Source organism: Phasianus colchicus, chromosome 1 (assembly GCF_987193195.1).
Source record: "Phasianus colchicus chromosome 1, bPhaCol1.hap1.1, whole genome shotgun sequence".
In the NCBI taxonomy this organism is placed as follows: domain Eukaryota; kingdom Metazoa; phylum Chordata; class Aves; order Galliformes; family Phasianidae; genus Phasianus; species Phasianus colchicus.
Genome location: NC_143436.1, coordinates 45,116,143 through 45,129,226, shown reverse-complemented (window position 1 = coordinate 45,129,226; position 13,084 = coordinate 45,116,143). Strand labels below are relative to the sequence as shown.

General features: G+C 44.0%; 1 protein-coding gene and 1 long non-coding RNA gene across 4 annotated transcripts in view; one reads left to right on the top strand and one right to left on the bottom strand.

Annotated features, from left to right (window-relative positions):
* LOC149919540 (uncharacterized) overlaps positions 1 to 5,186 on the bottom strand; it is a 46,950-nt gene extending 41,764 nt beyond the window's left edge. For 2 of the 3 annotated variants that reach the window (XR_016466244.1, XR_016466242.1), the window contains exon 1: positions 1,635 to 5,186. This is a non-coding gene — a long non-coding RNA (uncharacterized LOC149919540). The remainder of the gene's footprint in view (positions 1 to 1,634) is intronic. The other variant, XR_016466243.1, reaches the window with a different exon arrangement.
* A 114-nt stretch (positions 5,187 to 5,300) lies between these two features.
* On the top strand, positions 5,301 to 7,956 carry BTG1 (BTG anti-proliferation factor 1). Its single transcript, XM_031600481.2, has 2 exons — positions 5,301 to 5,668; positions 6,665 to 7,956. The coding sequence occupies exons 1-2, from the start codon at positions 5,521 to 5,523 to the stop codon at positions 7,027 to 7,029; spliced, it is 513 nt and encodes a 170-aa protein (XP_031456341.1). The 5' UTR covers positions 5,301 to 5,520; the 3' UTR covers positions 7,030 to 7,956.
* Positions 7,957 to 13,084: the final 5,128 nt, after the last annotated feature.

Genomic DNA, 13,084 nt, shown 5'->3' with positions numbered 1-13,084 from the left:
ATTAGCCTCTCCTGTTTTATTCATAAGTACATACAAATGAAAAAATGGATGCGTAATATTGGTTACATGCAACTCTGGGTTGCGAGGAGCTCTTTACTGACAAGCTTTCAAATAAGCTGCTTTTATTGTCATCTTAAATTTTTGTTGTTATTGGATCCAAATGATGATTGCTTTGCTAAAAACAAGCACCACATTTGCTGCCACACCTGCTATTATCCCACCTGAAAAAAATCACCTTTGCGACAAGACCAGAATACTACTATTTTCTGAATTTTCTTTTTACTTATTGCATGTTCACGGTATCATGAGTTGTTTGCTGAACCCAAAGGAATACAATTGGAAAACACTTCTCATGAACCTGTCCTTGCTGGATTCTGGTTTCTTCTACTTGAGGCTCACACCACAAGGAGAATTTTCTCTGTGAAGTGCCCTTTAAAATCAGACTTCCAGCAAGTACTTTTCTGTACAAAATATGTCCAGCAATATTTACTGTTTGAGGTAGGTTTTCCTGACATCAGTTTTGCACAACCTGCTATAGATAGAACTAACACTGACTGCATCCCCTGCACCTCCAATCCTTCCCAATCCTCTCACGCTCCTCACAGTGCTGGAGGTGCTTGATAAGTGATTGCTGAGTGCAGAATGGGACTCTGGATGAGCTGCCTTGTCCCAGTGGCTTTCTTGTGGGAAGTGGTTTGAGGTATTCAGTGCCTGATAAAACAGGCCAGAAATGCAGTTTGTGTATGTACATCCATGGGCATGCTGGAGGGAAAGGGAGGTTCCCAGTGTGGTCACATTCAGACTTTGCTCTTTCCCTGACTCACATTTGTCTATCTTAAGTTTTCAAAGCCAAGACTCTCCATTCTGGAAGAACGTAACTGGCTTCTTCACTCTTAGACATTCTGAGGATAAAACATTAATACAGCACTGTGGTTATTTTCAACGTTTTAATGCTAAGCTGAGAGAAGGCTCTGCAACCAGAGCCCCACTGCACAATGCCTCTTTGCAAGTGTGCTCCATCGATGATACACTTCTGAGCCCGGGCATGAATCTAATCATGTCCTGTGATAGCAAAATACAAAAGGCATCCTGCTCTCAGGGTCCAGTCTTAGGCAAAAAAAAAAAAAAAAAAAAAACCTGCAAAACCACGTTAAATCCCCACAGGCCCAACATGCCTCTTCACAGGAACCTCAGCACATTCACCAGTGAACTCAGTAGTGGGGTGGCCCAAATGTTTCTGTCCCCATTTTAACAAGATTCACGGGGCCAAAGTCTTTCCAAGAAGGACTCCAGAACCTCTGTGGCTAGATGGAGGCCTCACTGGAAACTTTGCAGGACAGAGTGGGAGCCCGTGGCATGGCACTCGGGCTCTGGGGAAGCTGCACACAAACGTGCAGTGCTGGACACAAAACCTACAAACTTCTGTCTCTGGAACAGAAGCTCAATGTTCCTTTAGACTTTCCTACGTTTCTTTATTCTGTCAAGAATACTTTCCCAAACAGGAAAATTATCTATACTGCACATACAGCACATTTATTTTTATAAACAAGTATGCATTAGTTCAGGTTCTAGGACCAGAACAAATGAAAAAATCAAGTAACTTCTTCTTTGAATCCTTGGATCTTCTCACTTACCATGAAGTGCATTCCATAGCTTCCTTCAGGAAAAGCTGAGAAAAGAGCATGTTGCAATAGTTACAGGATGTGTACATGTATGGGGGGCACAGACAAAAGTTGTATTCATATTACTTGTTTCCAAGATGACAGAACTCATAAAATGCCAGGCTTCCACCAAACCAGTAGTGAGAAACAGTGCTTGCAAAGACAACATGAAAGAAATGTTGTAAAGGTTGCAGTGTATTGCTTAAAAGATAGGAAATATTAGAAGCTGAGTTGCCAGTACAACCTTAACTCAACTCTTCTGTGCATATTCATTATGATGCAGTCTTTAATTATATGATCACAAACTCTTTTCTTTATTTTCTCTCCCTAGGGCCACTGCTTCATTTAAAGTATCAGATCAGATGAATAAGGCAGCTGTTAAATGTTTACATTCATCCCCTTCAGTGCCTTGCTGTCAAGGTATCCGTGAGCGTCTTGCACTACTGACCAAGCTTCCTCCTCTATATCTGGAGCTGCCAGAGCAGAGAGGGACACCTGTATATGCTCCCCAAGATGTACAGGTGCTAAAAAAGTTTAAAAGTGAAATAACAGGTCAGTAAAACACGTTGGTATTCTGGCAGGAAGCTAAGGAATAAACCAGCAGCCATCCTAAGGTATAACCGGCTTCTCTGGTGTTCTCCACTGAAGTCTTATCAAGGAAAGTCAGCTTTCCCTGATGCTGTGAGCTGTATGCCAAAGACTTCATCATCACTAACAGCATGCATACTTTAAAGATGAGCATCTCTGGGAGCATTTCTCAGACAGGAAGCGGCAGCAGCTGCTTTCCTATCCTCCCATAGCACTGAGCCAGACTGGGAAAACAAGACAGTTCTCTGCAAAAGCACTTCCCAGCACCTTGCTCCCGCCCATGGCCCAGGACGGGGTCCTGCTGGTGGGCATCTCATGGAACCTTACCCTTAAAGTTACATTTGAGTTCCTTACTGGCTTTGCAGGAAGAACACCAGAGTAGTTCATTCCTCACTAGCAGACTGGATCTGCACAGCCATTTATTCATTCCATAGACAAGGCCTTCTTTATACAGGCTGTAACTGTCTGGAAGTAACAGAAACTAACAGAACTTTTTGATTGGCAAAATGATCTGAATTTCTTGACTTTGCAGGACATTTGAAGGAAATCTTTACATTTCTTCCCCTATTACAGAGTGTGAGATAAGGAGTATGCTACCATTTTCTTCATGCAAAATTCAAAGGGGGTGATTCAAACCTGATCTGCACAGCCTTGCTGTCCATAACAGCTGTGGTGTGATGAGGAGAGCTTGTTAAACCTGTTTGGGGATGCTCCTGCATAAGACAACTTATCTACACCAGATTCTCTGAAACTCCTCCTGAGCTTGATTCTGTTTGGAACTAAGCAAGAGAGATGAGAAATTGGCCCAGATGAAGCTCGGATCCAAAAAAAGGTGGCAAGTGCTATGCTCATGTTATGCTCTTTTCTGTTGAAGTACTTTCAGTAGTTATTTTTTCTTAATCGCGATGCTGATTTTGCACAAGAACAAAGGGCCGATGGACCTCACTGAGGAGAATCATTTGCTGCTTTGAGGCTTGAAAAAGAACAGCAAATTCCAAGCTACGAACAGATCAAAAATGGCTGTTCTGAATGCACTTTACATACTCTGAGGAAGCAATGGGGAAGGGATAGTTAGCATCTGTGGAGAACCAAGACGAGGGTCAGTCTGTCAGCTCCTCCCTCCTCATAGGACAGGGCATCTCATGGATCATTAATGCAATATACAGAGGATAGTGGGGGAACAACAGATGAGACTGTGCTCTAAAACCTACACCAAGATTTTTAGCATGCAGTAAAGCTGTGGATTTAAGCTCCCAGGATTATCTTTTGAAGGTGTTTTGCACATCTCCCTTGTGTATAGACAGTCAGAGTGACAGTCCCTTGAGACAGAGACTCTGAGATAGAATAGCTCACGAGTGCAGAAAAAAATACAGTGCTATTCAGATTCATCTCTAACACCGCACAAGCAAAAGTGGTGCATTTTTATCCTCTATTTAAATTATTTCACACATTTATTTGTATATATTTCATTACTGATTTACTGAAGAAGAAATATTAGGACTTTTCATGCGTCTTTCATGGTTGGATATCTGATCTCTGACTGCAAGCGCTGTACGTGTAAATACATCACATATACAAAACCAAGTATTTTATTTGCACCTTTGCATAAGGGCAGTGTATATGCCCAAGGGGATAAATGAATTTTCCATCAATGAAGTTAATGCTTTGTGCTTCTAACAAAAAAAACAACAAAACAAAAACAACAAAAAAAAACTTCTGCTGCTGCTTTTCTCTCTCCTTTGTGCAAAAAAGGAGATGCACAGCACTGGGGACCCTTTTCTTGGCCACTGCAAGGTCAGTAACGTGCTCCAGCCTTTCCAACCAGCCCGTTTCCCCCATGCAAAGCAAGCAATCCAAAGGCTGGGATAACTGCAAGTAAGAATCACAGAACCACCGAATCGTTTTGGTTGGAAGGGACCTTAAAGCTCATCCAGTTCCATCCCTCTGCTGTGGGAGGGACTGAAACAGACCAGATCATGCCCAAGGCTCCATCCAATTTGGCCTTCAACACCTTCACGGATGGGGCACCCACAGCTTCCCTGGGCAACCTGTGCCACCGCCTCACAGCTCTCCAAGTAAAGAACCGCCTCCTACCCCCTAATCTAAATCCCATTCATTTTAAAATCACTCGCCCTGGCCCTGTCACTATCAGACCACGTACCAAGTCTCTTCCCCTCCTGTTTATAAGCTCCCTTCAAGTACTGGAAGGCCACAGCGGGGCCTCCCGGGAGCCTCCTCGTCTCCGGGTTGCACAAAGGAAAGACGTGCTGTTGAGCAGCGCGCAGGAAACGCCCGCAAGACCAAAACGGCCACTTCTGTGCGCCCAGGGCTGCGGTCCGGCCCCGTGGGAAGGCTCTTCCCACGACGAGCAGCGTGCCTTTCCGCTCGGTCCCCCGCACTGCCCAACAGCGCGCCTTCGCTCCTCGCCCCCTGCGTGGAGCCCCGCGGGGCACTAAGGGCGCGGTCAGCAGAGGGCAGAGCAGCGATGGGACCGCAGGCTGGGATGGCGGTACCCACCGCGGCTCCGAGGGAAGAAGGCGAAGAGCCGAGAACGGCATGCCCCGCGCGGGGACAAGCCCGCAGTCAGACCGGGATACATGCCGGGAGACATGCCTGGAGACATGTCCGAGCACGCGCAGCGACCGCCTCGCCGGCACTGCCGCCGCCCGCGCGCTCACACCTCCCCGCTCCCTGGGCTGGGCTGGGCCGGGCCGCCCCGCGCTGACGTGTCGCTGCTCTCCCCAGATACAGCGCAAGGCCGAGCCCAGCGCCGCGCGTTTGCGCTGCCGCCGTCTGCGCGGCGGCCGGAGGCGGAAAGAGGCCCCCTGCGCTGCGCGCACCCCGCGTCCTGTCGCGCGCGCCCCCGCTCTATTTGTTTACAACCGATTACGTCACCCCCTCGTCTCCAGGCGCCGCCTTCCGTCCGCCGTCACGATGGTGCGATCGTCCGATTGGCCGCGCCGCGCCCCCGGCGCTGCGACGTCGCTTCCGGCCGGCCGTAGCTATAAGAGGCGGCGGGAGGCGCTCGGCTCCCTTCGCCCTTCTCAGCAGGAGATGCGTGGAGGGCTGCTGCGGCCGCCGCTGTTGCTGCCGCCGCCCCCCTGCCGCAGGAGGAGGAGGCGGAGGCTGCCGCCCCCGGGATGTGATCTGGGTACCGCCACCCACTCCTCACCCAGTTAAAGCCGCGCACGCTCCGCTCCCTTCGCCCGCCGCCCCGTCCGGGTGCCCGCCGGCCGCCCCGGAGAGCTGGCTGCCGGCCGCCGCCGCCTCCATGCATCCCGCCCTGTACACCCGGGCCAGCATGATACGCGAGATCGCCGCGGCCGTGGCCTTCATCTCCAAGTTCCTGCGCACCAAGGGGCTGATGAACGAACGGCAGCTGCAGACCTTCAGCCAGAGCCTGCAGGAGCTGCTGGCAGGTGAGGGCGGCGGGAGCCGAGCCTCCCGCGGGGCCGGAAAGCCGAGCCCGGCCCCGCCGCGCCCCGCCGGTGGCGGTCGAGGGGGGTGGGTGGGGGCGGCGGGGTCTGCTGGCGCCGCTCGGCACCGCCGCGCCGCTCCCCGGCGGAGGGGGCTGTAAACAAAGCGCTCCCGGCGCCGTGCGCGCACCCCCCGCGCACATCCCGCAGACAAAGCGCTCGGAGCAACCCGCGCTTCCAGCTCCAGCCGTCCCGTGTCCGGCACGAAAAACGCTCCTAAACGGCTCTTTAGTCGAGTGAAATAGTGTGGCTCAGTTCTTTTTCTGGAAACGTCTTATAGCCGCCCTAAAACTCCGGTTGGGAGTAAATACGATAGTTTTCTCGCTGCCCCGTAGGGTTTGTAATACCCAACTCGTGTCCCAGGCTGCCTGGCGGCGGCTGGTACCTCGTGCCACAAGTGGTTGCGGGGTGCTGGGTGGGATAGAGCTCCAAAGGTAAGTTAAGCCGTAGGTCTCACCTGGGAAAGTAGTCTGGAAGGATAGTTGGGATGAAGAACTCGAGTCCATAAATGTCGCCCAGTTGTTTCCCTGATCATTTTTAGGTGCTCTTAGAATTTGAAGAATTAAGCATGGACATACTTGCAAAATTAGGCTGAGAAGGTGTTTCTCGGTTCGTGGTGCTTTTCAGAGTGCTTTGTAAGCACTTTGTTATAGTAGTTTTTATGAATACCAGGAAGTTGTTTCACTCCTTTCAGATAGCAGACATTGTTCTCTGTATGGTAGCACGAAACAATAAGCGTACGTGAGAACTCCCGATGGGATGCTGCACTTCTGTAAACCATTGCAGAGAGAGACCACAATGATATATCAAATCAGCTGATCCTAAAATAAGCATCTCAACACCTACAGTTGTGAAACTTTGTAAGAGAACAGTAATCAGTGTACACTTTTTTGAATGCAGAATTAAGGAGGATAATCTTTTTTTTGTTTTGTTTTATAGAACATTATAAACACCACTGGTTCCCAGAAAAGCCATGCAAGGGATCAGGTTACCGATGTATCCGGATCAACCATAAAATGGATCCTCTCATTGGACAGGCAGCACAGCGGATTGGATTGAGCAGTCAGGAACTGTTCCAGCTTCTTCCGAGCGAACTCACTCTATGGGTTGACCCGTATGAAGTGTCCTATCGTATTGGAGAGGATGGCTCGATCTGTGTGCTGTATGAAGCTGCACCAGCAGGAGGTAGCCAAAATAACACCAACATGCAAGTGGTAGACAGCAGAATAAGCTGTAAGGAGGAACTTCTCTTGGGCAGAACTAGCCCTTCCAAAAGCTACAATATGATGACTGTATCGGGTTAAGATATAGTCAGTGGATGGATCACCTTAAAATGGATGGATAAGTTTGGTTTTTACTTTGGGTGGGCACCTCTAGGGGATGGAATATGGAATTTAAACCATGTCACAGCTGTGAAGATCTGGCACACGTTAGAGTGGTATTCTTTAAAGTGACAGTGCCATAGTTTGGACAGTACCTTTCAGTGATTTAATAGCCTGTGAGTCAAAATGATTACAACTTGCTAGGGAGTGAAGAAGATCTAGGAAGGGTCAGTTTCTCCAAGACATCTTACTTAATTTCTACACCAATTCTTTCGACTCCAATCTGTATTTATAAAGTGATTCTCTGCAGTACGTCTTGCAGAGTAAATTTGCACTATTACATTTATTAATTGTTAGCATTTTTGGCAGCTCAGTAACAAGACTTACTGTTATGAACACAATAGTACTGGAAATTTTATCTTTCAGACTTTTACCTAGCACTTACAACTGTGTATAAATGTACATAAGATAAACTAGTAAGTATGACCTGGGGAAATGGTCAGATCTTTACATTGGCCTCAGAAGTAGCAAGTGATCAGAGTTTGCCATGGCAACAGGCTTTAAAAAAGACCATATAAAGACACTGTCTGAACTGTGGTGTTAGCACCAGCCAGCTATCTGTACATTTGCTAGCTTGTAGTTTTCTAAGACTGAGTAAACTTCTTATTTTTAGAAAGTGGAGGTCTGGTTTGTAATTTCCTTGTTCTTAATTGGGTAAAAGTCTTTTCCACAAACCACCATCTATTTTGTGAACTTTGTTAGTCATCTTTTATTTGGTAAATTATGAACTGGTGTAAATTTGTACAGTTCATGTATATTGATTGTGGCAAAGTTGTACAGATTTCTATATTTTGGATGAGAAATTTTTCTTCTCTCTATAATAAATTGTTTCCTATCTTGGCATTTTAATTAATCTCTTGTCGTGATTACACAGGACCAGTTAAACTATTTTTGTCTCACAGTAGATGTGAAATAGGTACTACAAAGGATTAAGAGTATCACTGGCACCATGACACTAGGGAACACACGATGCAGGCATGGATTGATGAAGACCTCGCTGTATATAAATGCTTGGGAAGTTTAAGGGAACACAATGATTTACATGTCATTTTAAAACTTTTAAAATGAGTCCATGTGGAAGTAACTCCAGGGCCAATAATTCCAGGATATGAGGAAAAGGTACAGAAATAACATCCACCAAAGATGACTTGACTAAATCCAGAGGATTAAAGTTTACTTGGCTTCCTGATGAAGGATATAGCAAAACTAAATGTCCATTTTGACCTACTTGCTCACAAGTTTTCAGTTGCTCCTTGATGGATTCCCTGCTCATTAAGAGTTTTTGGGACAAACGTCCCTTAGCTTTACGAGCAGGTTAACCACTCTACAGAAAAGGTTGCTCGCCTTTTGCTTTCTTCAGATGCAAGACTTTCACTTTAGAAATCATTAAGATGGGATTCAACAAAAGGTATGTAGATCTTTTTTTCCCAAACTTAAAAGATTGGTTGAGGCGAAATGAGAAGCCCATATTTAAATGGGTTTTCAAAGTTAATGAATGATGTGGAGACGTGATTCACTTAAGCACTACACTAATGTCATTTGTATACTTAGTTACACTTGAGAGAAATTCCTTACCACTTTATTTACACTTGTTAAAGTGCTGGAGCAAAGCTTGAGAAGAACTTTCTGTTCCTTATCTCATGTGTACTTTGTTCTGTGCGCGTTTAATAAAAGGCCTACCCAAGTTGGTCAATTACATTATGGGAGCAAGTGCTTTTGCACTGAAGGAAAAGAAAACAATCATTACTTGCCACCTTGCTTTCTTATGGGCAGAACTGAACTTCTGAGTTGCAGTGTATTGCAGCAGGTCCTGCAGGAGTATGAGGCTTTACAATACAGTGATAGTAATGTTTTGCATCTAGTTCAAATGATTGTGTAAGCAAAACCTAAGGCTAAACTGTCTAGTTTCTCCTAATTTCTTTCCCACAGTTTTTTGAAAGTTCAGCTTTACAAATACATATGTAGGTCATGGTAAAATAAGTGTGTCAACTGTCAGCACTTTAAAGGATTGCTATTATATTTCCAGTAGTACTGTGTAGCAGGATGGTTTATTAGTATAGATGAGTGCAAGCATAATGGCTACTGAAGCCATGAACTGTAAAAACCTTACTCATCTGGATCTGGTGGTAGTAGATCCATTGTCAAAGCTTGGGAATGAGCTTTGGAGTACAGACATTACTCTTAAGTATACTTGAAATATAATTTCACATCTTTACACCTTAAAAATTACACTTATAAGACGATGCTTCCAAATTGTGAAGCATTTAAGGGATTTATTCAAATAATAGAACTTCTCAAGCAATGCTTCTGTTGCATGACATGGCCATAGGCAGCATATACTGTGCCTGCATTGAAAGAAAAAAATAGAGCTTGGCTTCCTGTAAAGCAACATTCAATTTCTATGAAATGTGCCGCTGACTATGCTGGGCTTGGCATTTCATGATGCTCTGTAGTCTTCTTTGCTGTGAAGTAAGAGCAACAGAAAGATTGGCTATCTAATTGGTCTTTGACACGAGCTGTGTAAATTATGAAAGCATCAGCTGTTGGTACTATCATATTGATAAGTTAAGCATAGTCTTGCAAGCCAGCAAGTGTTCCATCTGTGAGGCTGGTGTGTGACGCTGATCTAAGAATGAGCGTGCTCCCTTAGATGGTTAACATTTTAGTCCTTTTATGGTGGGGTGCTTTCATTCATGGCATGATTTTTTAACTGCAGCTGTAACTAGTAATTGGCACAACCTGTGTCCTCGGTTATTGGGATTTCTTCCAGCTGGAATTTAAATACACCCCAATGTGCACACAATGTGCCCTTGTCTAATTTTAAAAATACTTAACATACTGAGGCAGCAGGGCATAGAAAGGACTCTGAGAGAAATGGAGTAACTGCCAATGCTGTTGCCAATCCTGTGTTTTGATTCAAGTAGAACAAACAGTGCAGTAAGCTGAATGTTTGTCACTTCTGAATTTTATTTAAGGTGCTGTTATGAAACCATCATGACTCTCATTCTAATGAAAATATTAGAGATGAGAGAAGCATGTTCGAGACTTGCTTGCCAAATGCACATTAAATAATCTGGACTTTCTTTGCGAGGTACTGAATAATCCTGTTGTTCTGTCAGTGTTCAGCTGTGTGCAATTTAATATTCGAGCTCATATCCTAGACTTATGCAGCATCTGCTGAAACTTGCCGACCTTTCAGTGAATGTCTTTCTTAAGTATACAATTGCTTCCATGTTTATGCCAGGTGAGCAAATCTTTCTTTTTCTCAGAGGATGCTCCCCCACTGTGTTATGTGGTGTCAGATCTTGAGTGTACTTTTGTATTTCATGCTCATTAATGATGCTTCTAGAGCAAGTTGTATTATATGTGTTCTTCAGGAATCTTTTGGGTTTTTTTTGTTTCTTTTCTCCTTGCAATTTTGTTTTTTTTTTTTTCTTACTTATTCCACAGATGTTCATCTGGTTTAGGATATTCAGATAATCATTTTTTTCTCCTGTAGGCTTTAGGATCAGTCTTAGGTCTGAATAGAAGTGTAAAGGCTTTCATTAAATTTCTAATAATACTGATTTTAGTATTCTACTTTTCTACCAAGTCCACAAGGATTTTCTGGCAGATCTGGTATGATGGGCCTCATAGTGCCACAGGATTTTCTGATGGTTGGTTGGTTGTATCAGGCTACATGGGATCTTGGGAATAAACTACATGGGCACTGTTCTGTTGGGAAGGTTACTGTCTTTGGGATCTACTTCTGTTGATTTTGTATGAACTTGAATAGGTTCACAAGATATATATATAAAAAAAACTAGTCGTCACTAAAGACGACTTTTGGGATCAGAAGATGGTGCTGTCTCGTGTCATAGTTAATGATGACCATTCTGTATATTCTTGGCTGTGTCAGCCATAAGCAGGTTAAAAGAATGGCTTGAGAGATGATTTTGTACTAAGGGGAACTCCTGCATTAGGACCTTACAAAACAGTTTACTGATGTGCAAACCATAAAGAATCCAGTTAATGTTCCCAGGGTGGTTAGTTTGTCCAGATGCTTGTAAACATTTCTGTCACCAAATTAAGCAGATGTCACTGAATGTGAACACCAAATCCACATAAGATGTCCTTCTAATTAACCTTGCTTACTTACGCTCTGAGAATATGGTCTCTTATTATTGCACAGGTTAGCAGTGAATAAAACGAAGAACATAGCTTCTTTTCTTTACTGAGTATCTATGTAAAGCTTATTTCTGAATTTCCATAAATCAAGTAGCATTCTGCATTTTCCAAAGTTTCCTCTGTTTGACGTCATCATTTTTAGCAAAAATAAGTTTATATTGGCAGAAGTTGCCACTTGACTGAAGAACATTAAAGCTGTTTTTAGTTTAAAGAGAGAAAGATGTATAGAGTGGAGATAAATAGCTCTCCTAAAAAGGAATGTATATTTACACATTCTTGGTGTAATAGCAGAGGTTATTTTTACACGTTTCAGATTTACATTCCAATGTGGCATGAAGTGAATACTGTGAAGCAGGATGTTAATTCAGTGGCTTTCAAAGGTTGGTAGAGCAAGCTGGGCTTTGACAGTAAATGCTGTATTAATGGTTAGAAGTGACAATTTCATCAACAAAGGAATTGCAGGGTATAATTAACATCAGTTGCTTTGACACTATGCTTTAATGTATGGTTTCAACCTTTCTTTCAGTAGCTGTTGGAGAATGCACTGTGACAAATTATTGCTGATACAAAGTAGGTCAACAGTAAAATGGCTGACTTACCATAAATGATCTGAGTTATTGCGACTTTGTGTCCAGTGGAGCTGCCGTAGTTTTCTGTGCCCTTGTATTTCTGAAACATGCAGCCTTTCCCGTCTCCTAACCATTCAGTATTTTTGTCTAAACAAGAAGAACGTTTTGTCCCAGCTGTTGGGGAGAGATCCACACGACTGGTAGGACTTCATGTGTGACAAGAAATACTTGTCATGTTGTAGTTCTGTAAATACAGAGCTAGCACTGAGAAATGACTCAACTAATGAAAGTAAGTGAAATATCACATCTTTGAGTTTTGAGGTGTTCCTCACTGAAAATCTCCCAGGGCAGCGCACAAGGAAGGGAAATAGGACTAAGGTGATATTCGATTCATTTATGCACAGGAGAGTGTTTTCACCCTGTGATTCTCATGATTCTCAGTATCTCATCACGGCTTGCAATGAGCTTTTAAAAGATTTTGTGAGAGGTGTAGCTTTATTTGATGCTTTTATCTCTTGGATGTCAGGAAATGGCCTCTAGCTTTGCCATTTCTCTGGGGCATTATAAAATCCGGTACAATTGTATTATGTGATGATTATATAACTGAATAAAATGATAAACAACTATTTAATCTGTCAGGATTTTGAGGACGCAGGGGAGGAGAACTTGAGCATTCTTGGAGGAGCCTTGAATATGTGCAAGGAGCTGCAGTATCTGAGGCTCCAAACAATAGGGACAGGGCTGGGGATGCTGCCTGCCTTTCACTGCTGCATTCCCAGGCTCAGCCCTCAGCCAACTGGCTCCAATGTAGAGCTAGGGCTTAGGTACAGCTTTGAACTCCAAGATCAGCATAAAGACAGATTTCTAGTCCTGATAGTATCATCTGCTGACATTGGTTGCAAATGAGATATTTCAACAGCGTGCCCTTGCTGTTCTGCTGTTCTACAAAATTCCATTATTATTGCTTTTTATAACCTAAAAGCAACTAATTATGGGTGTCTGCCTTGGTACTCTACTGGCTAACAAACAGATTCATTAACAGATATCTTGTACTTTGAAAGAATACTGAAAGACAACCTTCACCCATGCAGTCTTTCTTTCCAGTATGAACTTTAAACCCATTTTTGTATGCTTACATATACCCAGAGGCACAAATAAATTTCTTTTATAAAGACATATAAATGTAATTATTAAAATATTTTTCAGTGGGTCACCATAGCTCCTTGCTTCTAGTGACTTAA